Here is a 25,944-nt window from a genome sequence, read left to right as displayed (position 1 = left end):
GCGCCCAGGCTCTGTCGTAACCGGCCGCGACCGGGAAGTCCTTGGGGCGACGCACAATTGGCCTAGAGTCGTCCGGGTTAGGGAGAGCTTGGCCGGTAGGGATGTCCTTGTCTCATCGCGCACCAGCGACTCCTGTGGCGGGCCGGGCGCAGTGCGCGCTAACCAAGGTTGCCAGGTGCACGGTGTTTCCTCCGACACATTGGAGCGGCTGTGTAAAGAAGCAGTGCGGCTTGGTTGGGTTGTGATCGGAGGACACATGACTTTCAACCTTCGTCTCTCCCGAGCCCGTACGGGAGTTGTAGCGATGAGACAGATAGTAGCTACTAAAACAATTGGACACCACGAAATTGGGGAGAAAAAGGGGTAAAATTCAACAAAAAAAAAAAAAAAAAAAAAGAATGTGTATAGTGAAAATGCATGAGTTTTTAATAGTAGTTTGAGATTCCATTGTGATTAAGATAAATGGTACTCTAATTATGTTGACCCTAAGCCATAGTAGTTTGAGATTCCATTGTGAATAAGATAAATGGTACTGTAATTATGTTGACCCTAAGCCATTACCTGTTTAGAATGTACAAAGTGGCTGCTTGGCCGAATTCTCTGGACATCTCTTCTCGATAGCTAAACAACCGAACCTTCTGTGTTAAAATGTGTAGCCGAGCTGAGCAAATGAATAACAGTATAAGCAGTTACACCACCCTACCACTAGGCGGCAGTGAAAGAGCATATATTTGGTTGGTCTAACATTCTATGTATGACTGCTCTCGAGTCTGCTTGGGCTTGCAACAATTTAATTATTTAAGGTACTGTTTAGGGTTTTAAAGGGTACATCCATTTTTGGACTTTTAATTAATTACATTTCTTGAATACAACTTATAAATGCCCCATGAGCTTAGTTCAACTGACACTCTACCAGGGGTATCCAACTCTTACCCTACGAGGTCCAGAGCCTGCAGGTTTTCTGTTCTACCTGATAGTTAATTGCACACACCTGTTGTCCCAGGTCTAAATCAGTCCCTCATTAGAGGGAAACAATGAAACAATGCAGTGAAACTGGCTTCGTGGTCCAGAGTTGAGTTTGAGGGCTCTATATCATCCAAACATGGTTAAAACCATAATATTGATAACATGGATGGTGAGTCCTCGCATAATTGTCAGTCTTGTAGGCTAGAAATGTCCTTCAACCATGCAAACAGCAAGCTGTTTAGTTATTACATGTTAACTCATTATGACCAATCCAAATCACACTTAAAATAGCAATGGAACATATAAGCTCATTGATAATTTCAACCATTGAAATAAAGACCGCTCATTGAGTTTTGAATAACAGTGACTTATTAATGCCTAAACTAGTCAATTCCGGAAGTATTCTAGCTACTGTACAACTAGGGGGTCCAAAACCCCCCAATTTAGCTCAGTGTGCTAAAACAGTCTTGTTGTGCACAGGAGACCTGGATTCAAACCTTGTCTACCACATGTCCTTCCTGTCCTATTTCCCTACTCACTATCATTTTGTGATCACCTAAAGGAAGGAATACAAATCAGACTGTAATGGTAACGTACACAGTCGGCATGTATAAAAGGTGCAGTGAAATGCTTCTGTGCTAGCTCCCTCAACATTCCAGTACACAAATCAATATCCCCAACACCCTCAGGTTAGCCTCAGGTTAGCCCCAGGTTAGCCTCAGGTTAGCCCCAGGTTAGCCCCAGGTTAGCCTCAGGTTAGCCTCAGGTTAGCCCCAGGTTAGCCTCAGGTTAGCCTCAGGTTAGCCTCAGGTTAGCCCCAGGTTAGCCTCAGGTTAGCCCCAGGTTAGCCTCAGGTTAGCCTCAGGTTAGCCCCAGGTTAGCCCCAGGTTAGCCTCTGGTTAGCCCCAGGTTAGGTTACACACCGCTGTTCCAACCAGAGCTGACGATGAATAGCCTGACCTGTCTAGCGTACTGTAGGATATACACAGACCAGGGCTTCTATTGTCTGGCTCATTGATAAAACCCTCTCTGCCCCTAAACCTGCTGACAGGGCTGTAACAAGGCCCAACACCCCTATCCTCTCCCCCATCCCCCTCTGGCCTCCATCCAGCCCTACAACGTCCCCTAGGCGCTCAGCCCTGGCCGAGGCCGGTTGGTCTTGGCGGGTGCGTCTGTGGGCTGGAAAAAGGGCCTGGCCGGTGCTTTGTGTAAGCCTCTGTGCTGGACCGGGTGAAAGCCCAGCGGGATTAGGTTAATACAGCAGGGGGCGAGGCCCGGAGGGAAGTCACCGGGAGAGGGATCAGAGCCATGGGAACTGGGGGTGGGTGCAGTGGGCGTGGAGGGGTCTGTTTGGGTGCATAGCTCCTCTCTCTGAGTTCTTAGGCTTTAATACACACACACTGGTTCAGACACACACACACACGGTTGCTTTAGAAACAATTTTGCACGCTACTTCACACAAACACAATGATACAGACACACACACACACACACACACACACACACACACACACACACACACACACACACACAGTGGGGCAAAAAAGTATTTAGTCAGCCACCAATTGTGCAAGTTCTCCCACTTAAAAAGATGAGAGAGGCCTGTAATTTTCATCATAGGTTCACTACAACTATGACAGACAAAATGAGAGAAGAAAATCACATTGTAGGATTTTTAATGAATTCATTTGCAAATTATGGTGGAAAATAAGTATTTGGTCAATAACAAAAGTTTATCTCAATACTTTGTTATATACCCTTTGTTGGCAATGACAGAGGTCAAACGTTTTCTGGAAATCTTCACAAGGTTTTCACACACTGTTGCTGGTATTTTGGCCCATTCCTCCATGCAGATCTCCTCTAGAGCAGTGATGTTTTGGGGCTGTTGCTGGGCAACACAGACTTTCAACTCCCTCCAAAGATTTTCTATGGGGTTGAGATCTGGAGACTGGCTAGGCCACTCCAGGACCTTGAAATGCTTCTTACGAAGCCACTCCTTTGTTGCCCGGGCGATGTGTTTGGGATCATTGTCATGCTGAAAGACCCAGCCACGTTTCATCTTCAATGCCCTTGCTGATGGAAGGAGGTTTTCACTCAAAATCTCACGATACATGGCCCCATTCATTCTTTCCTTTACACGGATCAGTCGTCCTGGTCCCTTTGCAGAAAAACAGCCCCAAAGCATGATGTTTCCACCCCCATGCTTCACAGTAGGTATGGTGTTCTTTGGATGCAACTCAGCATTCTTTGTCCTCCAAACACTACAAGTTGAATTTTTACCAAAAAGTTATATTTTGGTTTCATCTGACCATATGACATTCTCCCAATCTTCTTCTGGATCATCCAAATGCTCTCTAGCAAACTTCAGATACTGCTGTTTCCCCTGCTGTTTCCTCTGCTGTTTCCCTGCTGTTCCCCTGCTGTTTCCCCTGCTGTTTTCTCTGTTGTTTCCCTGCTGTTTCCCTGCTGTTTCCCTACTGTTTCCCCTGCTGTTTCCTCTGCTGTTTCCCTGCTGTTCCCCTGCTGTTTCCCTGCTGTTTTTTCTGTTGTTTCCCTGCTGTGTCCCTACTGTTTCCCCTGCTGTTTTCTCTGCTGTTTCCCTTGCTGTTTCCCTGCTGTTTCCCCAGCTGTTTCGCTGCTGTTTCCCCTGCTGTTTTCTCTGCTGTTTCCCATGCTGTTTCCCTGCTGTTTCCCCTGTTGTTTCCCTGCTGTTTCCCTGCTGTTTCCCTACTGTTTCCTCTGCTGTTTCCCTGCTGTTTCCTCTGCTGTTTCCCCTGCTGTTTTGCTGCTGTTTCCCCTGCTGTTTCGCTGCTGTTTCCCCAGCTGTTTCCCTGCTGTTTTCTCTGCTGTTTCCTCTGCTGTTTCCCTGCTGTTTCCCCTGCTGTTTCCCTGCTGTTTCGCTGCTGTTTCCCTGCTGTTTCTCTGCTGTATCCTCTGCTGTTTCTCTGCTGTTTCCCCTCTACTTTACATTCCATACTGGTCAATCAGACAAATACCCATCCTCACAATGTTTGACCGCTGTTGTTGTGATGTTGACCTCTCCACGCCCTCACACAGCCACCCCCAGACTGTATTGTGACTGAAGTCTGCTCTTCATCCCAACAAAGTACCAGAACAATAGTGTGTGTGTATGTGTGTGTGTGTGCGTGTGTGCGTGCGTGTGTGTGTGTGTGAAAGACAGAGAGGGAGGATGAGCATGTCGGTGCTCCACACCCAGACAGATTTAATTCCCATCCCCCGTATCCAGTGTCAGAAACCCCACCAACCACAGGAGGCTGCTGAGGGCAGGACGGCTCATGATAAACCATGTTTTTGATTTGTTCAATACCATTCTATTTATTCTTTCCAGCGATTACTATGAGCCAGTCCTCCCATATTAAGGTGCCACCAATCCATTTCTTTTCACCCCTGACCTCCTGATTCTCTCTCCGTCTCCCCCTTTTCCTCATCCTCTTCCTCACCCTCTTCCTCACCCTCTCCACAGGCTTGTTTTGTCAGAGCCTTGTCGTCCGGTTGGCGCTGGCACAGGTCCCGCCACGTTACGAGGGCCAGGCTGTAGGTGGACGGGCCAGCGGGCACTCCACCCACCGATTCTGCTGACTGAGCCCGTCCCACCATGAGATAATGCCATTCCACAGAGATCCGCATTAAAGCCCCTCTTTTCTGCCCCACAGGTATATAAAGAGGGGGCGGCTGCAGAGGAGAGGACACGCACCACTTGGGACCCCTACTCCTCTCTACTAGTACTGCTACTACTACCTCTAGTCCTCCCTCACGCCTCTCTCTCTCTACTCCTAACAGAACACAGGCACTAGCGAGCCGAGCTAAAGCAGAGCAGCAGGAAACCGTCTGTATTGAGTATTGAGTTTGTCCCGTCGAGCTAAAACCTAACCTACTAGTATGGATATTGCCATCCAGCATCCCTGGTTCAGACGTGCCATGGGCTCCATGTATCCCGCTCGTCTCTTTGACCAGTTTTTCGGGGAGGGCATGTTCGACTATGACCTGTTCCCCTACGCTGCCTCCACCATCAGCCCCTACTACAGACAGTCGCTGTTCCGCAACTTCCTGGACTCCACCAACTCTGGCATGTCTGAGGTAACAACTAACCTGTTCAACCTGACTGATTGATCACTGTGCTCAGCATTGGAAGTGTTCAGTCTGGTTTACCAGGCTAACCTGCTCCGTCCTCTGGGGAAGAATAGGATCCACTAAGACCTATTCATTCACCATCATTCTAAATCTGTAGTCCCTTTAGTTTAGTTCAAACTACCCAAATGTATGATTTGCATGTTTCTTGTTGTCTATCTTTATGGATAGAAAGCAGACTTGGTTGTCAGTGTTTGATGGGGAAAGATGTAATACTTCATAGACAGATGTTGTCCTGGCTAACAGAGAGAGCTTGTGTGACCTTGGGGGAATCGAATCATCCCCAGTAAAATAAAAAAAATAAGGGTAAAATTAATCAATTGAAGCCGAGTTATTAGGGCCATGATGCATTGGTTACATCCTCTACAGTTTCATTGGTTGAACAGTATGCTGTTTTCCTATAAAAAAAAGAGGATTCGCAAAATGGACTGAGATTGGACAGATTTGACTCGTACTGTAATGGGCCCTAAGGTGGTCTATGTGTACATATCTTTCACAGAGAAACTCAATGTATTTAATCTAGGAGGCCTTCACTGAATTCATTACTAATACAGGGAGATGTAACAGTTATAGAGAAGAGAAAGCTGAGTGGGGGAGACAAGTACATGACCCTGGGGAAGTCGCTATACTAAATCAGAGAGAACCAGTAGCACTAGCCATATCTGTTATTGAATGGCTATGACAGCAGTAGCACTAGCCATATCTCTTATTGAATGGCTATGACAGCAGTAGCACTAGCCAGATCTGTTATTGAATGGCTATGACAGCAGTAGCACTAGCCAGATCTGTTATTGAATGGCTATGACAGCAGTAGCACTAGCCATATCTCTTATTGAATGGCTATGACAGTAGTAGCACTAGCCAGATCTGTTATTGAATGGCTATGACAGCAGTAGCGCTAGCCATATCTCTTATTGAATGGCTATGACAATAGTAGCACTAGCCATATCTCTTATTGAATGGCTATGACAGCAGTAGCGCTAGCCATATCTCTTATTGAATGGCTATGACAGTAGTAGCACTAGCCAGATCTGTTATTGAATGGCTATGACAGCAGTAGCACTAGCCATATTTCTTATTGAATGTCTATGACAGCAGTAGCGCTAGCCAGATCTGTTATTGAATGGCTATGACAGCAGTAGCACTAGCCATATCTCTTATTGAATGGCTATGACAGCAGTAGCACTAGCCAGATCTGTTATTGAATGGCTATGACAGCAGTAGCACTAGCCAGATCTGTTATTGAATGGCTATGACAGCAGTAGCACTAGCCATATCTGTTATTGAATGGCCATGACAGCAGTAGCACTAGCCAGATCTGTTATTGAATGGCTATGACAGCAGTAGCACTAGCCATATCTCTTATTGAATGGCTATGACAGCAGTAGCGCTAGCCAGATCTGTTATTGAATGGCTATGACAGCAGTAGCACTAGCCATTTCTGTTATTGAATGGCTATGACAGCAGTAGCACTAGCCATATCTGTTATTGAATGGCTATGACAGCAGTAGCACTAGCCATATCTGTTAGTGAATGGCTATGACAGCAGTAGCACTAGCCATATCTGTTAGTGAATGGCTATGACAGCAGTAGCACTAGCCATATCTCTTATTGAATGGCTACGACATCCTGCTATCCTATACCGCTGTAGTAGATGTTGCTGATTGTCATAAGAGAGTACAGAGAACAGAGAGGTCAAATACCCCTACTACTGGAGCTGTAAACAACGATCAGAAGTGCATTTTGCAGTTTGCAAGACTATTGCAAGTATGTTGAAAATGAGCGGCAAATGGAATGCACTAATCTTGAGTGATTCTCAGCAGGGAAGAGCTCAGAGACTGCTGCAGTGTTATCCACCAAGTCTAAACCAAGTCTAAACCAAGTCTAAACCAAGTCTAAACCAAGTCTAAACCATGTCTAAACCAAGTCTAAACCAAGTCTAAACCAAGTCTAAACCAAGTCTAAACCAAGTCTAAACCAAGTCTAAACCAAGTCTAAACCAAGTCTAAACCATGCTCTGTCCTGCCCATAATATACTGACTCATTCCGTTACTAGCTCAAACTGCATTTCAACGTGGGTTATATGCCAGGATATCAGAATTCCGATGTCCAAACAACATGTAGTGTTTTGGTGACTAGTGACACACATTTTGTTTTGCAGCACCTATACTCACTTCAGAAATGGATCATCTTCTTCATATCTCTCTGAGATATGACTCCATGACAACATATAGAACTGAACTGATATGGGGGAAAAAAATACATTTCAGAAGATGAGCATCACTGTGGTTACCAGGTTCCCGCCACCTGTGACCTTTAACCTTCAACCCCTTTCCCTCTATCTCTCCAGGTGAGGTCCGACAGGGACAAGTTCTCGGTCTTCATGGATGTGAAGCACTTCTCTCCTGATGAACTCAACGTAAAGGTGACTGATGACTATGTGGAGATCCAGGGAAAGCATGGAGAGAGACAGGTGAGACCTCCCACCATCGGGTGACCACCTGGTTGGATGGGTTAAGATTCCATCCCATCTAAGCAGCACACACCCTAATCTCTCTGGACGGACAGGCTGAGCTAGCTCAAAACTACCACTGTGACTTGTGGTAGTACACCCACTCCTGAGTTCAAACACAATCCCTCTACTATGGCTTGGAACACCAACGCCTGGTTTCTGACACGTGCACATATATATCAGTGGGGGCTGCTGACGGGAGGACAGATCATAATAATGTCTGGAACTGAGCCAATAGAATGGAATCAACACCATGGAAACCATGTGTTTGATGTATTTGATACCATTCCACTGATTCCACTCCTGTCATTACCACGAACCCATCCTCCACAATTACCAACCTCCTGTGACATACTGTCTATACTGTACATGTATAGTGTGAGTGCCTGCACGCCTGTCACATGGAAACACCCTGTGGCAGTAGTTGAAGCAATAAGCGCACCAGATACTGTCATCACTGTGCTTTCCAGGTCAGTGCATTCATCCTTAGGCAGGTTGCTCCTTCCAACTACCTAGACATAGCCACTGCTACAACAACCAGCATTAACCAGCCACGTCCTCAAAGAGATGCTAACAAGATGTGTTATTAGATTCAACATTTTGAGTCAGAGGAGAATTTCTCAACCTAATTAATGTGTGTCGAGCACACCCACCCACCCACAGCCTTGTTTTGTTTATTCTGGGAATTGGTCGGCTTACGCGCATTGCCCCTCATACGAATTCAATTCAACCCTTTTCTAGGCCCATGTTCAGCCAGGATGAAGTCCAACAACCAAGCAGTTACGTGTCCTCAGATGAAACTATACACACTGACACACTTTGCTGGGAAAAACATCTCCAATGATAGGGATTCCTACATAAACAATGGGACACATTGTTTGGGATCATTTCATTTTCTGGGGCCACACGGTGACACAGAACAAATGTGATGTATGTTAGTCATAGAGGTGAACGTGACCCACAATGTTTTGAGTTTTCCTTTGTAAGAGTTAAGAGTCATTAAATTAGATTACAAAATGCTACTTATCTCTCTCTTTTCTCTCTTTCTCCTCTCTCTCCCTCTCTTCTCTCTCTCTCTCTCTCTCTCTCTTCTCTCTCTTTCTTCTCTCTCTCTCTCTCCTCTCTCATCATTTATTTTCATTCTGGATGTTAGTGGCCTCCAGGGACAGGCTGAGTGGGGGAGCCGTTGTAACTAAGGAACGTTTTGCTTTCTCTCACATCCTTTCTGCGTCATTCCCAGCAGCCGCACATGTTTTTTTCCTAGAGTGCTGAATTCCTATGGTTAGGCCTGTATCTGACAGTGTGAAGGGATAATGATTTAAAAAGCACCATAAAAAACGTTCATCATAAAGTGTTGAACGTGGACACTACATCGTTACTCTCATCCTCATTTGTCTCTCTCTTGTCTCCAGGACGACCACGGTTACATCGCACGTGAGTTCCACCGCCGTTACCGCCTCCCCTCCAGCGTGGACCAATCGGCTATCTCCTGCACACTGTCCACCGACGGCCTCCTGACCCTTTGTGGCCCAAAGGTCACCGGTGGCGGTGGTGACCTCGGCCGTGGCGACCGCAGCATCCCCGTCACCCGCGACGACAAGACTAACGCTGCCCCCTCCTCTTAAGAAGACGGGCGTGCTGCCGGCTGGGTGGCACTGGGGATGCGGGGGGTGTCAAAGGGCGGAAGGGGGCATGCAGGGGGGGGGGCTTCTCTTCCAAATAAAGCAGCCGTGTGGCTGGGGCAGGGTGCGGGGGGCTGAACAACACATTCCTTTACCCCCAAAGTCTCCCCACCCCCTCGCCCCTCCCCTCACCACCCTACCCCAATCCCTCTCTCCCTGACTCCACACTTAGAAGATATCAGTGTATTTCTAGTCTAATATCTTCTCCTTTTTTAGACTACGCTAGACTATTATGGCAATATTAATATTCTGCCTCTGATTATGACTCATGACCCATGAGAATGGATAAAGAGAGGGATGGTTGGGGCTTGGGGGGGACAACAAAAACAAAAGGATTTAAGAGAGGGTCACATGACTTAACCCTGGCTTTCTACTTCCTGTGTAAACAAACAACAAATCGGTCACCCCAGGGGTACCGTGGGTAATATTTCACCCAGTGAGGAAGCTGCCGTCTTTCTCCTGGCTGTACTGAAGGGCTTTACTGAGCAACTCTTTCTAAGAGAAAGAGAGGGAGGGAGGATAGGGGGGAGTTAGGGTTAAGTGCGTACCATTGTCTGGTCCTATAGGACTGCTGTAGTACTGAAAAGGGCTTCCATCATTGGGCTTATACCACCACCTGGCTTTTTTCCATTCCTATGTCGCGACTTTTTCTCTCTTGTCCTTTGAGTATTTCCTGTCCTGTAGCGTTAGCCCTGTTCAGCTGATATCTGCTCACTACCTGAGAAGTAGAAACAATAAAACTGTAATATTAACCAAGAAGCAACCCCTTGTCTGTACGTTCTCTGTTTCATCAAGTATTCATTGGATGTGAACGTATCCGTTGCGCAGGTCAACCGCAAAGCTACTGAGCAAAACTAGACCACATATTCATTGTAATAGAGGTGAGTGTTTACTCTCTAAGAGCTGTGATTAATCTTATCCTCTTCTTAATCAGTCACCTAAATAAGTATGAAATAAGTGGCACGAGAGCAAAAGAGCAAAAGAGCAAAAGGGTAAGACAGAGAGAGAGACTGAGACAGAGAGAATGAGACAGAGAGACTGAGACAGAGAGAATGAGACAGAGAGAGAGAATGAGAGAGAGAGAGACTGGGAAAGAGAGAGACTGGGACAGAGAGAGAATGAGAGAGAGAGACTGGGACAGAGAGAAACTGGGACAGAGAGAATGAGACAGAGAGAGAGAATGAGACAGAGAGAGAGAGAGAATGAGACAGAGAGAGAATGTGAGAGAGAGACTGGGAAAAAGAGAGACAGGACAGAGAGAATGAGACAGAGAGAGAATGTGAGAGAGAGACTGGGACAGAGAGAGACTGGAGACTTTCTTGGGGACCTGAATATTGACTGGTTTTCATCAAGCTGTCCAGTCAAGAGGAAGCTTCTCAATGTAACCAGTGCCTGTAATCTGGTTCAGGTTATTAATCAATCTACCTGGGTGTTTACAAACACTACAGGAACAAGATCATCCACATGTATCAATCACATTTGTACTAATACTGTAAAACTTTGTTCTAAAGCTGTAAATGTGCCCATTGGATGCAGTGATCACAATATAGTGGCTATATCCAGGAAAGCCGAACAGCTGGGCCTAAAATAATGTATAAGAGATCATACACAAGATTTTGCTGTGACTCTTATGTGGATGATGTAAAAAACAAAATGGTTGATCTGATTTTTTATTTTTATTTCACCTTTATTTAACCAGGTAGGCTAGTTGAGAACAAGTTCTCATTTGCAACTGCGACCTGGCCAAGATAAAGCATAGCAGTATGAGCAGACAACACAGAGTTACACATGGAGTAAACAATTAACAAGTCAATAACACAGTAGAAAACAAAGGGGGAGTCTATATACAATGTGTGCAAAAGGCATGAGGTAGGCGAATAATTACAATTTTGCAGATTAACACTGGAGTGATAAATGATCAGATGGTCATGTACAGGTAGAGATATTGGTGTGCAAAAGAGCAGAAAAGTAAATAAATAAAAACAGTATGGGGATGAGGTAGGTGAAAATGGGTGGGCTATATACCAATAGACTATGTACAGCTGCAGCAATCGGTTAGCTGCTCAGATAGCTGATGTTTGAAGTTGATGAGGGAGATAAAAGTCTCCAACTTCAGCGATTTTTGCAATTCGTTCCAGTCACAGGCAGCAGAGTACAGGAACGAAAGGCGGCCAAATGAGGTGTTGGCTTTAGGGATGATCAGTGAGATACACCTGCTGGAGCGCGTGCTACGGATGGGTGTTGCCATCGTGACCAGTGAGCTGAGATAAGGCGGAGCTTTACCTAGCATGGACTTGTAGATGACCTGGAGCCAGTGGGTCTGGCGACGAATATGTAGCGAGGGCCAGCCGACTAGAGCATACAAGTCGCAGTGGTGGGTGGTATAAGGTGCTTTAGTGACAAAACGGATGGCACTGTGATAGACTGCATCCAGTTTGCTGAGTAGAGTGTTGGAAGCCATTTTGTAGATGACATCGCCGAAGCCATCTAACATTACAGCTCCCACAATCGTCTTATTATCAATTTACATGTTGAGTGCCCTTTTCTATAAGCATGCTGAAAGACTGTTAATTTGTTTACAGAGAAATAGCATTGTATTTGGTCAAACACAATTCTTTCCAACCGTTTGCTAATTGTTGGCAGCCAGCTGATTGGTCTGCTGTTAGAACCAGTAAAACTGCTTCACCACTCTTGGGTAGCGGAATGACTTTGGCTTCCCTCCGGGCCTGAGGACAAAGACTTTCCTCTAGGCTCAGATTAACGATATGACAGATAGGAGTGGTTTAGAGTCAGCTACTATCCTCAGTAGCTTCTTTATATCATTGATCTTGGCTTCATAATACAGTTTCTTCTTCTTTTTGTTGAGTTCATTCACATCATTTCTCAATTTGCAGTAAGTCAGCCAGTCAGATGTGCAGTAATTCAGCCAGTCAGATGTGCAGTAAGTCAGCCAGTCAGATGTGCAGTAAGTCAGCCAGTCAGATGTGCAGTAAGTCAGCCAGTCAGATGTGCAGTAAGTCAGCCAGTCAGATGTGCAGTAATTCAGCCAGTCAGATGTGCAGTAAGTCAGCCAGTCAGATGTGCAGTAAGTCAGCCAGTCAGATGTGCAGTAAGTCAGCCAGTCAGATGTGCAGTAATTCAGCCAGTCAGATGTGCAGTAAGTCAGCCAGTCAGATGTGCAGTAAGTCAGCCAGTCAGATGTGCAGTAAGTCAGCCAGTCAGATGTGCAGTAATTCAGCCAGTCAGATGTGCAGTAAGTCAGCCAGTCAGATGTGCAGTAAGTCAGCCAGTCAGATGTGCAGTAAGTCAGCCAGTCAGATGTGCAGTAAGTCAGCCAGTCAGATGTGCAGTAATTCAGCCAGTCAGATGTGCAGTAAGTCAGCCAGTCAGATGTGCAGTAAGTCAGCCAGTCAGATGTGCAGTAATTCAGCCAGTCAGATGTGCAGTAAGTCAGCCAGTCAGATGTGCAGTAAGTCAGCCAGTCAGATGTGCAGTAAGTCAGCCAGTCAGATGTGCAGTAAGTCAGCCAGTCAGATGTGCAGTAATTCAGCCAGTCAGATGTGCAGTAAGTCAGCCAGTCAGATGTGCAGTAAGTCAGCCAGTCAGATGTGCAGTAAGTCAGCCAGTCAGATGTGCAGTAAGTCAGCCAGTCAGATGTGCAGTAATTCAGCCAGTCAGATGTGCAGTAAGTCAGCCAGTCAGATGTGCAGTAAGTCAGCCAGTCAGATGTGCAGTAAGTCAGCCAGTCAGATGTGCAGTAAGTCAGCCAGTCAGATGTGCAGCCAGACTTATTAGCCACTCCTTTTGCCCCCATCTCTTTCAACTATACAGTTTTTAAATTTCTCTTCAATCCATGGAGCCTTAACAGTTCTAACAGTCAGTTTCTTAACAGGTTCATGTTTATCAATAATTGGAAGAAGACATTTCATAAATTCATCAAGTGCAGCGTCTGGATGCTCCTCATTAATCACACCAGTTTTACTGGTTCTAACAGCTGACCTATCAGCTGGCTGCCAACAATTAGCAAACGGTTGGAAAGAATTGTGTTTGACCAAATACAATGCTATTTCTCTGTAAACAAATTAACAGTCTTTCAGCATGCTTATAGAAAAGGGCACTCAACATGTAAATTGATAATAAGACGATTGTGGGAGCTGTAATGTTAATGCAGCCTTTGATATTATTGACCATAATCTGTTTTCAACCTCTGCCATATTGTGGATTCAGAGCTATCTTTTTAATAGAAGTCAGAGGGTTTTCTTTAATGGAAGCTTCTCTAATGTCAAACATGTAAAGTGTGGTGTACCGCAGGGCAGCTCTCTAGGCCCTCTACTTTTTCTATTTTTACCAACGACCTGCCACTGGCATTAAACAAAGCATGTGTGTCCATGTATGCTGATGACTCAACCATATATGCATCAGCAACCACAGCTAATGAAGTCACTGAAACCCTTAACAAAGAGTTGCAGTCTGTTTTGGAATGGGTGGCCAGTAATAAACTGGTCCTGCACATCTCTAAAACTAAGAGCATTGTAATTTGGTACAAATCATTCCCTAAATTCTAGACCTCCGCTGAATCTGGTAATGAATGGTGGGGCTGTTGAACATGTCGAGGAGATTAAATTACTTGCCGTTACTTTAGATTGTCAACTGTCATGGTCAACATGTAGATTCAATGGTTGTAAAGATGGGGCGGTGTCTGTCCGTAATAAAGAGATGCTCTGCTTTTTTGACACCACACTCCAAAAAGCAAGTTCTGCAGGCTCTAGTTTAATCTTATCTTGATTATTGTACAGTCATATGGTCAAGTGCTGCAAGGAAAAGACCTAGTTAAACTGCATCTGGCCCAGAACAGAGCGACATGTCTTACTCTTCATTGTAATCAGAGGGAAGATATAAATATAATATATAAATGCATGCCAGTCTCTCTTGGCTAAGATTTGAGGAGAGACTGACTGCATCACTTCTTCTTTTTAGAAAATCCCAAATTGTTTGCATCGTCAATTTACACACAGCTCTGACACACACACTTACCCCACCAGACATGCCACCAGGGGTCTTTTCACAGTTCCCAAATCCAGAACAAACTCAACAAAATGTACAATATTATATAGAATCATTATTGCATGAAACTTGTGTTGTCTCTTCCGCATTTGACCCAACCCCTCTGAATCAGAGAGGTGCGAGGGGGGGGCCTTAATCAACATCCACGTCATCGCGCCCGGAGAACAGTGGGTTAATTGCCTTGCTCAGGGGCAGAATGACTCATTTTCACTTTGTCAGCTCGGGGATTTGATCCAGCAACCAAGGCAGTATGACAGATTTGTACCATGTCAGCTCGGGGATTCGATCCAGCAACCTTTCGGTTACTGGCCCAACGCTCCTGCCCACCAGGCTACCTGCATTAGGTCATTAGGACTAGGCGTTAGGCTCTGCTTTTTCAGGGGAACTCTCTGCCAGCGCAAGGCTCAATCATTCCAATAACAACAAACTACAGGCAGTGAGGGAGGTATAGCAATACCAACCCCCTGACTGGAACCAAAGCAGAGCCAGACAGGTGGAGGCTGGGCTGGTGGTGGTGGGCCAGCTGAAAACAGACAAGTCATACAGAGCAACAGCAATAAACAGCAAAGACCAGTAATAGCTTTTTTCATTCCTTTGTTAAAAAAATGATCCAACAACGTATGAAAAAGTATTCAACTACAAATCTCAATTTACAATGTTCAACAAATACAAAAAACGTATTTCAGAGAGGTTTGTTGAGTCTGGTCCACTCAATACAATAGTCTTCTTGTTTGTTCAAAAGGCACAAGCCGGGTCTGAATCCAAACTGTATGAGAAAACACCTATTTTAAGTCGTCTTCCTCATGCCAACTGCACTGAATCAAAGACAGTTTATGGAAGACGACAGGTAGACAACAACTACCGCTTAACCGAGTTTGTAATAGGATAATAGGAGAATACTGGGAGTTGTGCTTCCTGGAAAAGACTGCTGTCTCCACAGTAGGTCAATTATTGGTATTTTCAGTTCCCATAACAACAGACATGACAGTTTGCACATGATCAGAATAATCTAGCAGACACTTTTATCCAAAGTGCATTCATATTAAGATAGCTAAGTGAGACAATCACATATCACAGTTGAAGTAAGTACATTTTTCCACAATATAGAGGAGTTATCAGCTAAGCCAGTGCTAGTAGGAAAAGAGAAGTGCAATGTCTTATTTAAGACAATGTTTGAAGAGGTAGAGTTTCAGTTGTTTTCGGAAAATGGGCAGGGACTCTGCTGTCCTAGCTTTAGGGGAAACTCAGGTTAAAACTCCACCAATGGACTCACAGTCCATCCTAAGTAGGTCCCACTGATGTCATCCTTCTTCATTAACGTCCACTGTTGCCAGAGCATCGTGGCATTGAGTCATTGGGGACATCAGTCTGAGGCCCAGTTCCACTTCTCCAGTCTCTCTCTCTGAGTCCTAATGTTAGCCTTGAGACCGTTGCTGTCCAACAGCTGCTAGGCCTGTAGTCCTGGGTGTTTCCTACGGTCCGTACGCAGGATCCATTCTCCCTACTGGGCATGGAGGCAGACGTGGCTGGCGCTGGAGCTGGGGCCGCCTGGAGGTCTGGGAGTGGGTATAGAGGTGGTGGTTGGCCCAAGGCCTTGGCTGAGGCTGGGGGTCAGAGTGGGAATACAGTAACTGAGGCTGAGACTGGGGGTCTGGGTAGTTGTGGGGGTGGGGGTGGGGTTGCTGTAGCTGAGACTGGGGGTCTGGGTGGTTGTGGGGGTGGGAGTGGGGTTGCTGTAGCTGAGACTGGGAGTCTGGGTGGTTGTGGGGTTGCTGTAGCTGAGACTGGGGGTCTGGGTAGTTGTGGGGGTGAGGCTGCAATAGCTGAGTCTTGAGGTCTGGGTGGTTGTGGGGATGGATGTGGGGGTGTAGTAGTTGAGACCGGGGGTCTGGGTGGGGGTGTAGTTGTTGAGACAGGGGTTCCGGGTGGGGGTGCAGTAGCTTAGGCTGAGACTGGGGTTTCGGGTGGGGGAACTGGGGCTGAACAGGGAGGTGAGGAGCGTCAGAGAAGGGTGGGGTGTGGTTCTCAACCCGAGGAGAGCTGATATGGAGGTGGGTCTCCAAGAGGTGGCCAGCCGACGCCACCATGGCTGAAGAAGAGAAGGAGGAAGAGGAGGAGGAAGGGGATAAGTCTAGCGGTTGCTCTGAGCATAGAGATAGGTAGGATTGTGGTTGTGGATGTGTCTTTTGGTGTAGCTGTGAGTGCAGCTGTGAGTGTGGGTGTAGTTGTGGCTGTAGTTGTGGCTGTAGGTGTAGTTGTGAGTGTAGCTGTGAGTGTGGTTGTAGTTGTGGGTGTAGTTGTGACTGTGGGTGTAGTTGTGGCTGTGGGTATAGTTGTGGGTGTAGTTGTGGCTGTGGGTGTAGTTGTGGGTGTAGTTGTGAGTGTGGGTGTAGTTGTGAGTGTAGTTGTTGGTGTAGTTGTGTCTGTGGGTGTAGTTGTGAGTGTAGTTGTGGCTGTGGGTGTAGCTGTGAGTGTAGTTGTGGGTGTGGGTGTAGTTGTGGGTGTGGTGAGTGGTTCTGTTGAAGGGAGGGTGTGAGGAAGTCATGTGACAGTGTGTGTGTGGAGAACAGACCAATGGGAGGACGAGGAGGAGCGGGAACGTTAGGAGGGACGGGAGGAGACAGGAAGAGGTGTGGTGGCGGGGAGGAAGACGTGGGGTGGCGTGGAGGAAGAGGTGTGGTGGGGTGGAATTGGCACAGTGGAATCTGGATCACTCTGGGGGAAGACACAGAGAAGAGTCAGTAGAACAACAGGTGTCTAATATTTTAAAATACTTGGGGTGCACTTCATTTAGTTTGCTCCAATACAATGAAACCGGTTGCAGGTGCAACGTCCAAGACAAATCAAGCAAATGTTTAAAAGCTTTTGACAAATGTATTTAACCCACATCAAAATGTCTTGATAATAATTTGAGTCACAATGATAAGAAACAAAAGGGTCTGCCTCACTTCTGCTGCTGGAAGCCTTCCTCTGACAGTGGTGTGGTGGGGACACAGTGGGACAGGTCTCGCCCCCCCCAGGCAGGGGGGCAGGGTGCAGAGCCAGAGGCTGGGGGGGACCACCCGTGCCGGACCCCGGGGCTCTTCATCTTGTTCAGTCCCAGCAGGCCCTTGGCGCTGGCCTCCATCCTCAACTTCTGGCGGAACACCCTCAGACCTGGAACAGAGGTCAAAGATCACGACATCATAAACCTTCATGAAAGCCACCAAGAATAGATCTATAACTACATTTTTTATAACGGTTACAGAATGACGTTCATTTTAGAGAGCAGTTTGTGTGTGCAAACTGACAGGTATCTTAATATCTTGTGGAGTTCCTCAAGGATCCATTCTAGGACCTTTGTCGTTTCTGATCTACATCAAAGATGATTAAAACTCAAGAGATGTCTCCAATGTGTAACACAGGAGCTTATTACAGTATACATAAGAAGCTTTTCTTCTTTCCATCTGTCATACTTGATCTGTGCTTTAATTTTGAAGTGGTCGTCCATACCTTGTGTTAGAGCGCCGGTGTCCATGTCGGAGGCTCGGCGGCCCTCCTGGAAGCTGGGTACGGGGAGGCTATCCTGGGGAGGGGGCTGCAGGGTGGACGACAGGGCCAGATGACCGGTAGTGACCAGTAACTGATAGGGGCCGTCAACAGTGCTGGGCACGGTAGAGGACAGGGCCAGGGGGGACTCTGTGGGGCTATAGGTCCCAGGGCCATCCACAGTAGTGACAAGTACCATATAGGGGTCCTCAATTGGGCTGGACAGGCTGGGACTGGCAGAGAAGGAAGAGGAGGAAGAGGAGAAACTATCTGAGGAAGCTTGGTCGGATGAGTTTACCACAGCACCTGTAGATGAGGAGAGAGTAGGGAAATTTAGCCCTGTAACTTTGTGACAATGTGAAAGTGGGCTATGTATAGTGGTGTGTCTATAGTGGTGTGTGTATAGTGGTGTGTCTATAGTGGTGTGTATAGTGGTGTGTGTATAGTGGTGTGTGTATAGTGGTGTGTATAGTGGTGTGTGTATAGTGGTGTGTCTATAGTGGTGTTTATAGTGATGTGTCTATAGTGGTGTGTCTATAGTGGTGTGTCTATAGTGGTGTGTATAGTGGTGTGTGTATAGTGGTGTGTCTATAGTGGTGTTTCTAGTGATGTGTCTATAGTGGTGTGTCTATAGTGGTGTGTCTATAGTGGTGTTTCTAGTGGTGTGTCTATAGTGGTGTGTCTAGTGGTGTGTCTATAGTGGTGTGTCTATAGTGGTGTATCTATAGTGTTGTGTCTATAGGGGTGTGTGTATAGTGGTGTGCATATAGGTGTGTCTATAGTGGTATGTCTATAGTGGTGTGTCTATAGTGGTGTGTCTATAGTGGTGTGTCTATAGTGGTGTGTGTATAGTGGTGTGTCTATAGTGGTGTGTCTATAGTGATGTGTCTATAGTGGTGTGTCTATAGTGGTGTGTGTATAGTGGTGTGTCTATAGTGGTGTGTCTATAGTGGTGTGTGTATAGTGGTGTGTCTATAGTGGTGTGTCTATAGTGGTGTGTGTATAGTGGTGTGTCTATAGTGGTGTCTATAGTGGTGTGTCTCTAGTGGTGTGTCTATAGTGGTGTGTCTATAGTGGTGTGTCTAGTGGTATGTGTATAGTGGTGTGTCTATAGTGGTGTGTCTATAGTGGTGTGTCTAGTGGTGTGTCTATAGTGGTGTGTCTATAGTGGTGTGTCTATAGTGGTGTGTCTATAGTGGTGTGTCTATAGTGGTGTGTCTATAGTGGTGTGTCTATAGTGATGTGTCTATAGTGGTGTGTCTATAGTGGTGTGTCTCTAGTGGTGTGTCTATAGTGGTGTGTGTATAGTGGTGTGTCTATAGTGGTATGTCTATAGTGGTGTGAATTTTTTAATAACTTTTATTTCACCTTATTTTAACCAGGTAGGCAAGTTGAGAACAAGTTCTCATTTACAACTGCGACCTGGCCAAGATAAAGCAAAGCAGTGCGACACAAACAACAACACAGAGTTACACATATATAATAAACAAAGGATACAGTCAATAACACAGTAGGAAAAAAAGTATATATACAGTGAGTGCAAATGAGGTAAGATAAGGGAGGTAAGACAATAAAATAAGCCATAGTGGCAAAATAATTACAATATAGCAATTAAACACTGCAGTGATAGATGTGCAGAAGATGAATGTGCAAGGAGAGATACTGGGGTGCAAAGAATAAAAATAACAGTGTGGGGATGAGGTAGTTGGATGGGCTGTTTACAGATGGGCTATGTACAGGTGCAGTGATCTGTGAGCTGCTCTGACAGCTGGTGCTTAAAGTTAGTGAGGGAGATATGAGTCTCCAGCTTCAGGGATTTTTGCAATTCGTTCCAGTCATTGGCAGTAGAGAACTGGAAGGAAAGGCGGTCAAAGTAGGAATTGGCTTCGGGAGTGACCAGTGAAATATACAGTGCCTTGCGAAAGTATTCGGCCCCCTTGAACTTTGCGACCTTTTGCCACATTTCAGGCTTCAAACATAAAGATATAAAACTGTATTTTTTTGTGAAGAATCAACAACAAGTGGGACACAATCATGAAGTGGAACGACATTTATTGGATATTTCAAACTTTTTTAACAAATCAAAAACTGAAAAATTGGGCGTGCAAAATTATTCAGCCCCTTTACTTTCAGTGCAGCAAACTCTCTCCAGAAGTTCAGTGAGGATCTCTGAATGATCCAATGTTGACCTAAATGACTAATGATGATAAATACAATCCACCTGTGTGTAATCAAGTCTCCGTATAAATGCACCTGCACTGTGATAGTCTCAGAGGTCCGTTAAAAGCGCAGAGAGCATCATGAAGAACAAGGAACACACCAGGCAGGTCCGAGATACTGTTGTGAAGAAGTTTAAAGCCGGATTTGGATACAAAAATATTTCCCAAGCTTTAAACATCCCAAGGAGCACTGTGCAAGCGATAATATTGAAATGGAAGGAGTATCAGACCACTGCAAATCTACCAAGACCTGGCCGTCCCTCTAAACTTTCAGCTCATACAAGGAGAAGACTGATCAGAGATGCAGCCAAGAGGCCCATGATCACTCTGGATGAACTGCAGAGATCTACAGCTGAGGTGGGAGACTCTGTCCATAGGACAACAATCAGTCGTATATTGCACAAATCTGGCCTTTATGGAAGAGTGGCAATAAGAAAGCCATTTCTTAAAGATTTCCATAAAAAGTGTCATTTAAAGTTTGCCACCTGGGAGACACACCAAACATGTGGAAGAAGGTGCTCTGGTCAGATGAAACCAAAATTGAACTTTTTGGCAACAATGCAAAACGTTATGTTTGGCGTAAAAGCAACACAGCTCATCACCCTGAACACACCATGCCCACTGTCAAACATGGTGGTGGCAGCATCATGGTTTGGGCCTGCTTTTCGTCAGCAGGGACAGGGAAGATGGTTAAAATTGATGGGAAGATGGATGGAGCCAAATACAGGACCATTCTAGAAGAAAACCTGATGGAGTCTGCAAAAGACCTGAGACTGGGATGGAGATTTGTCTTCCAACAAGACAATGATCCAAAACATAAAGCAAAATCTACAATGGAATGGTTCAAAAATAAACATATCCAGGTGTTAGAATGGCCAAGTCAAAGTCCAGACCTGAATCCAATCGAGAATCTGTGGAAAGAACTGAAAACTGCTGTTCACAAATGCTCTCCATCCAACCTCACTGAGCTCGAGCTGTTTTGCAAGGAGGGATGGGAAAAAATGTCAGTCTCTCGATGTGCAAAACTGATAGAGACATACCCCAAGCGACTTACAGCTGTAATCACAGCAAAAGGTGGCGCTACAAAGTATTAACTTAAGGGGGCTGAATAATTTTGCACGCCCAATTTTTCAGTTTTTGATTTGTTAAAAAAGTGTGAAATATCCAATAAATGTCGTTCCACTTCATGATTGTGTCCCACTTGTTGTTGATTCTTCACACTGTACCTGCTGGAGCGCATGCTACGGGTGGGTGCTGCTATGGTGACCAGTGAGCTGAGATAAGGCGGGGCTTTACCTAGCAAAGACTTGTAGGTGACCTGGAGCCAGTGGATTTGACAACGAATATGAAGCGATGGCCAGCCAACTAGAGCGTACAGGTCGCAGTGGTGGGTAGTATATGGGGCTTTGGTGGCAAAACGGATGGCACTGTGATGGACTGCATACAATTTGCTGAGTAGAGTGTTGGAGGCTATTTTGTAAATTACATCGAAGTCAAGGATCGGTAGGATAGTCAGTTTTACGAGGGTATGTTTGGCAGCATGAGTGAAAGATGCTTTGTTGCAAAATAGGAAGCTGATTCTAGATTTAATTTTGGATTGGAGATGTTTAATGTGAATCTGGAAGGAGAGTTTACAGTCTAACCAGACACCTAGGTATTTGTAGATGTCCCTATATTCTAAATCAGAAGCGTCCAGTGTAGTGATGCTGGACAGGCGGGCAGATGCTGGTAGCAATCGGTTGAAGAGCATGCATTTACTTTTACTTGCATTTAAAAGCCGTTGGAGGCCACGGAAGGAGAGTTGAATGGCATTGAAGCTCATCTGGAGGTTAGTTAACACAGTGTCCAAAGAAGGGCCAGAAGTATACAGAATGGTATCGTCTGCGTAGAGGTGGATCAGAGAATAACCAGCAGCAAGAGTGACATCATTGATGTATACAGAGAAAAGAGTCGGCCCAAGAATTGAACCCTGTGGCACCCCCATAGAGACTGCCAGAGGTCCGGACAACAGGCCCTCCGATTTGACACACTGAACTCTGTCTAAGAAGTAGTTGGTGAACCAGGCGATCCAGTAATTTGAGTCTGCCGATAAGAATGTGGTGATTGACAGAGTTGAAAGCCTTGGCCAGGTCGATGAACACAGCTGCACAGTATGGTCTCTTATTGATAGAGGTTATGATATCGTTTAGGACCTTGAACGTGGCTGAGGTGCACCCATGACCAGCTCGGAAACCAGATTGCATAGCGGAGAAGGTACGGTGGGATTCTAAATGGGCGGTGATCTGCTTGTTAACTTGGCTTTCGAAGACCTTAGAAATGGAGGGTAGAATAGATATAGGTCTGTAGCAGTTTGGGTCTACATTGTCTCCCCCTTTGAAAAGGGGGATGACCGTGGCAGCTTTCCAATCTTTGGGGATCTCAGACGATACGAAAGAGAGGTTGAACAGGCTAGTAATAGGGGTTGCAACAAGTTCGGTCTCTAAGTTTAGAAAGAGAGGGTCCAGATTTTCTAGTCCTACTGATTTGTACGGGTCCAGATTTTGCAGCTCTTTCAGAACATCAGCTATCTGGATTTGGGTGAAGGAGAAATGGGGAGGCTTGGGCAAGTTGCTGTGGGGGGTAAAGGGCTGTTGACCAGGGGTGGCCAGATGGAAAGCATGGCCAGCCGTAAAAAAAATGCTTATTGAAATTCTCAATTATCGTGGATTTATCAGTGGTGACAGTGTTTCCTAGCCTCAGTGCAGTGGGCAGCTGGGAGGAGGTGCTCTTATTCTCCATGGACTTGACAGTGTCCCAGAACTTTTTGGAGTTTGTGTTGCAGGAGGCAAATTTCTGTTTGAAAAAGCTAGCCTTTGCTTTCGTAATTGCCTGTGTATATTGGTTCCTAACTTCCCTGAAAAGTTGCATATCGTGGGAGCTATTCGATTCTAATGCAGTACGCCACAGGATGTTTTTGTGCTGGTCAAGGGCAGTCAGCTCTGGAGTGAACCACGGGCTATATCTGTTCCGGGTTCTACATTTTTTTAATGGGGCATGCTTATTTAAGATTGTGAGGAAAGCATTTTTCGAGGATAACCAGGCATCTTCTACTGACGGAATGAGATCAATATCCTTCCAGGATACCCGGGCCAGGTCGATAAGAAAGGCCTGCTCGCTCAAGTGTTTTAGGGAGCGTTTGACAGTGATGAGGGGTGGTCGTTTGACCGCAGACCCGTTACGAATGCAAGCAATGAGGCAGTGATCGCTGAGATCCTGGTTGAAGACAGCAGAGGTGTATTTGGAGAGCAGGTCGAGAGCAGGCCTGTGTTTACGGATTTGGGTTTATACCTGGTAGGTTAATTGATAATTTGTGTGAGATTGAGGGCATCAAGCTTAGATTGTAGGATGGCTGAGGTGTTAAGCATGTCCCAGTTTAGGTCACCTAACAGCACGAGCTCTGAAGATAGATGGGGGGCAATCAATTAACATATGGTGTCCAGGGCACAGGTGGGGGCAGAAGGTGGTCTATAGCAAGCGGCAACAGTGAGAGTTGTCTCTGGAAAGGTGAATTTTTAAAAGTAGAATCTCAAATTGTTTGGGCACAGACCTGGATAGTAAAACAGAACTCTGCAGGCTAACTCCGCCCCCTTTGGCAGTTCTATCTTGTCGGAAAATGTTATAATGTTATATAGTTAGGGATGGAAATTTCAGGATTTTTGGTGGCCTTCCTGGAGCCAGGCACTGCAGGGCCTGGATTAACTTCTACATCACCAGAGGAGCAGAGGAGGAGTAGGATAAGGGTACGGCTAAGTCTATGAGAACTGGTCGTCTAGTACGTTCGGAACAGAGAGTAAAAGAAGCAGGTTTCTGGGCGTGGTAGAATAGATGCAATGCATAATGTACAGACAAAGGTATGGTAGGATGTGAGTACAGTGGAGGTAAACCTAGGCATAGAGTGACAATGAGAGAGATATTGTCTCTAGAGACATCAATTAAACCAGGTGAGGTCACCGCATGTGTGGGAGAGGGTTAGCTGAGGCATATTGAGCAGGGCTGGAGGCTCTACAGTGAAATAAGACAATAATCACTAACCAAAACAGAAATGGACAAGGCATATAGACATTAGGGAGAGGCATGCGTAGCCGAGTGATCATTGAGTCCAGTGAGTAGCTGGGCAGGCTGGAGACACAGCGATTCAGACAGCTAGCGGGCCGGGGCTAGCAGGCTAACAGAAGGGCCTTAGAGGGACGTCGCAAAGGAAGGAGTCAGTTGTAGCACCTTTGTGCTCTAGACAGCTAGCGGGCCGCGGCTAGCAGATGGACATTCAGGAGACATCGCAACGGGGGAGCAAGTTGAAAACCCCCCTCGGGTGGATTACGTTGGTAGTCCAGTCGTGATTGATAGGAGGGGCTCCGTATCGGCAATAAAAATGGTCCAGGCCAATTGGCAAAATAGGTATTGTAGCCCAAGGAGTGGACCTCTTCAGCTAGCCGGCGAGATGGGCCTAGCATAGACTCGCTCGAGGCTAATTGGTGCTTGCTTCGGGACAGAGACGTTAGCCAGGAGAAGCCAATCGGATAGCAGCTGGCTAGCTGCGATGACCCAGGTGAAGAGGTTCAGCGCTTGCGGTAGGAATCCGGGGATATGGAGAATAAGAAGTCCGATACGATAAGCTCTGGGTTGAATCGCGTTGTGCAGACTGGCAGGAATTATCTGGGCTAAAGGTTAGCTGATGACCACTAGCAGTGGCTAGCTGGCTACTAGCTAGTAGCTAGTTAGCTGGCTAGCTTCTGCTGGGGGTTCCGCTTCTGAAGTAAAGAAAATAGCAGATCCATACCACATTGGGTGAGGCGGGTTGCAGGAGAGTATGATTAAAGTTGGGGTTAAGAATTTCAAATTTATATATATATATATATGCGAAGAAAAAAAGATATAAAAATATATATACACGGGACATGACAAGATGAAGACAAAAGACGCCGGTCTGCTATGCCATCTTGGATTCTATGTGGTGTGTCTATAGTGGTGTGTATAGTGGTGTGTATAGTGGTGTGTCTACAGTGGTGTGTATAGTGGTGTGTCTAAAGTGATGTGTATAGTGGTGTGTATAGTGGTGTGTGTAGTGGTGTGTATAGTGTTGTGTGTATAGTGATGTGTGTATAGTGGTGTGTGTATAGTGATGTGTCTATAGTGGTGTGTAAGCTTCAATGCCATACAACTCTCCTTCCGTGGCCTCCAATTGCTCTTAAATACAAGTAAAACTAAATGCATGCTCTTCAACCGATCGCTACCTGCACCTACCCGCCTGTCCAACATCACTACTCTGGACGGCTCTGACTTAGAATACGTGGACAACTACAAATACTTAGGTGTCTGGTTAGACTGTAAACTCTCCTTCCAGACCCATATCAAACATCTCCAATCCAAAGTTAAATCTAGAATTGGCTTCCTATTTTGCAACAAAGCATCCTTCACTCATGCTGCCAAACATACCCTTGTAAAACTGACCATCCTACCAATCCTCGACTTTGGCGATGTAATTTACAAAATAGCCTCCAATACCCTACTCAACAAATTGGATGCAGTCTATCACAGTGCAATCCGTTTTGTCACCAAAGCCCCATATACTACCCACCATTGCGACCTGTACGCTCTCGTTGGCTGGCCCTCGCTTCATATTCGTCGCCAAACCCACTGGCTCCATGTCATCTACAAGACCCTGCTAGGTAAAGTTCCCCCTTATCTCAGCTCGCTGGTCACCATAGCATCTCCCACCTGTAGCACACGCTCCAGCAGGTATATCTCTCTAGTCACCCCCAAAACCAATTCTTTCTTTGGCCGCCTC

At 45.9% G+C, this 25,944-nt stretch overlaps 2 protein-coding genes across 2 annotated transcripts in view; one reads left to right on the top strand and one right to left on the bottom strand.

The window, feature by feature from the left end:
• Nucleotides 1-4,217: 4,217 nt before the first annotated feature.
• Nucleotides 4,218-10,072, top strand: LOC110495380 (alpha-crystallin A chain). Its single transcript, XM_021570606.3, has 3 exons — nucleotides 4,218-5,064; nucleotides 7,466-7,588; nucleotides 9,040-10,072. Exons 1-3 carry the CDS (start codon nucleotides 4,867-4,869, stop codon nucleotides 9,250-9,252), a joined length of 534 nt encoding a protein of 177 aa, XP_021426281.2. The 5' UTR covers nucleotides 4,218-4,866; the 3' UTR covers nucleotides 9,253-10,072.
• Nucleotides 10,073-14,950: 4,878 nt separating this feature from the next.
• Nucleotides 14,951-25,944, bottom strand: part of LOC110491196 (serine/threonine-protein kinase SIK1-like) — a 20,315-nt gene continuing 9,321 nt past the window's right edge. The window contains exons 10-12 of the mRNA XM_036984399.2: nucleotides 17,866-18,207; nucleotides 17,322-17,529; nucleotides 14,951-17,088 (exon numbers count right to left, since the gene is read on the bottom strand). Of these exons, the coding sequence (XP_036840294.2) occupies nucleotides 15,846-17,088; nucleotides 17,322-17,529; nucleotides 17,866-18,207 (1,793 nt within the window). The 3' untranslated portion in view covers nucleotides 14,951-15,845. The remainder of the gene's footprint in view (nucleotides 17,089-17,321; nucleotides 17,530-17,865; nucleotides 18,208-25,944) is intronic.

Source organism: Oncorhynchus mykiss, chromosome 18, assembly GCF_057628025.1.
Source record: "Oncorhynchus mykiss isolate SJ-2025 chromosome 18, ASM5762802v1, whole genome shotgun sequence".
Taxonomy (NCBI): Eukaryota; Metazoa; Chordata; class Actinopteri; order Salmoniformes; family Salmonidae; genus Oncorhynchus; species Oncorhynchus mykiss.
The sequence above is the reverse complement of the archived record's forward strand: the minus strand, read 5'-3'. Positions and strand labels throughout refer to the sequence as shown.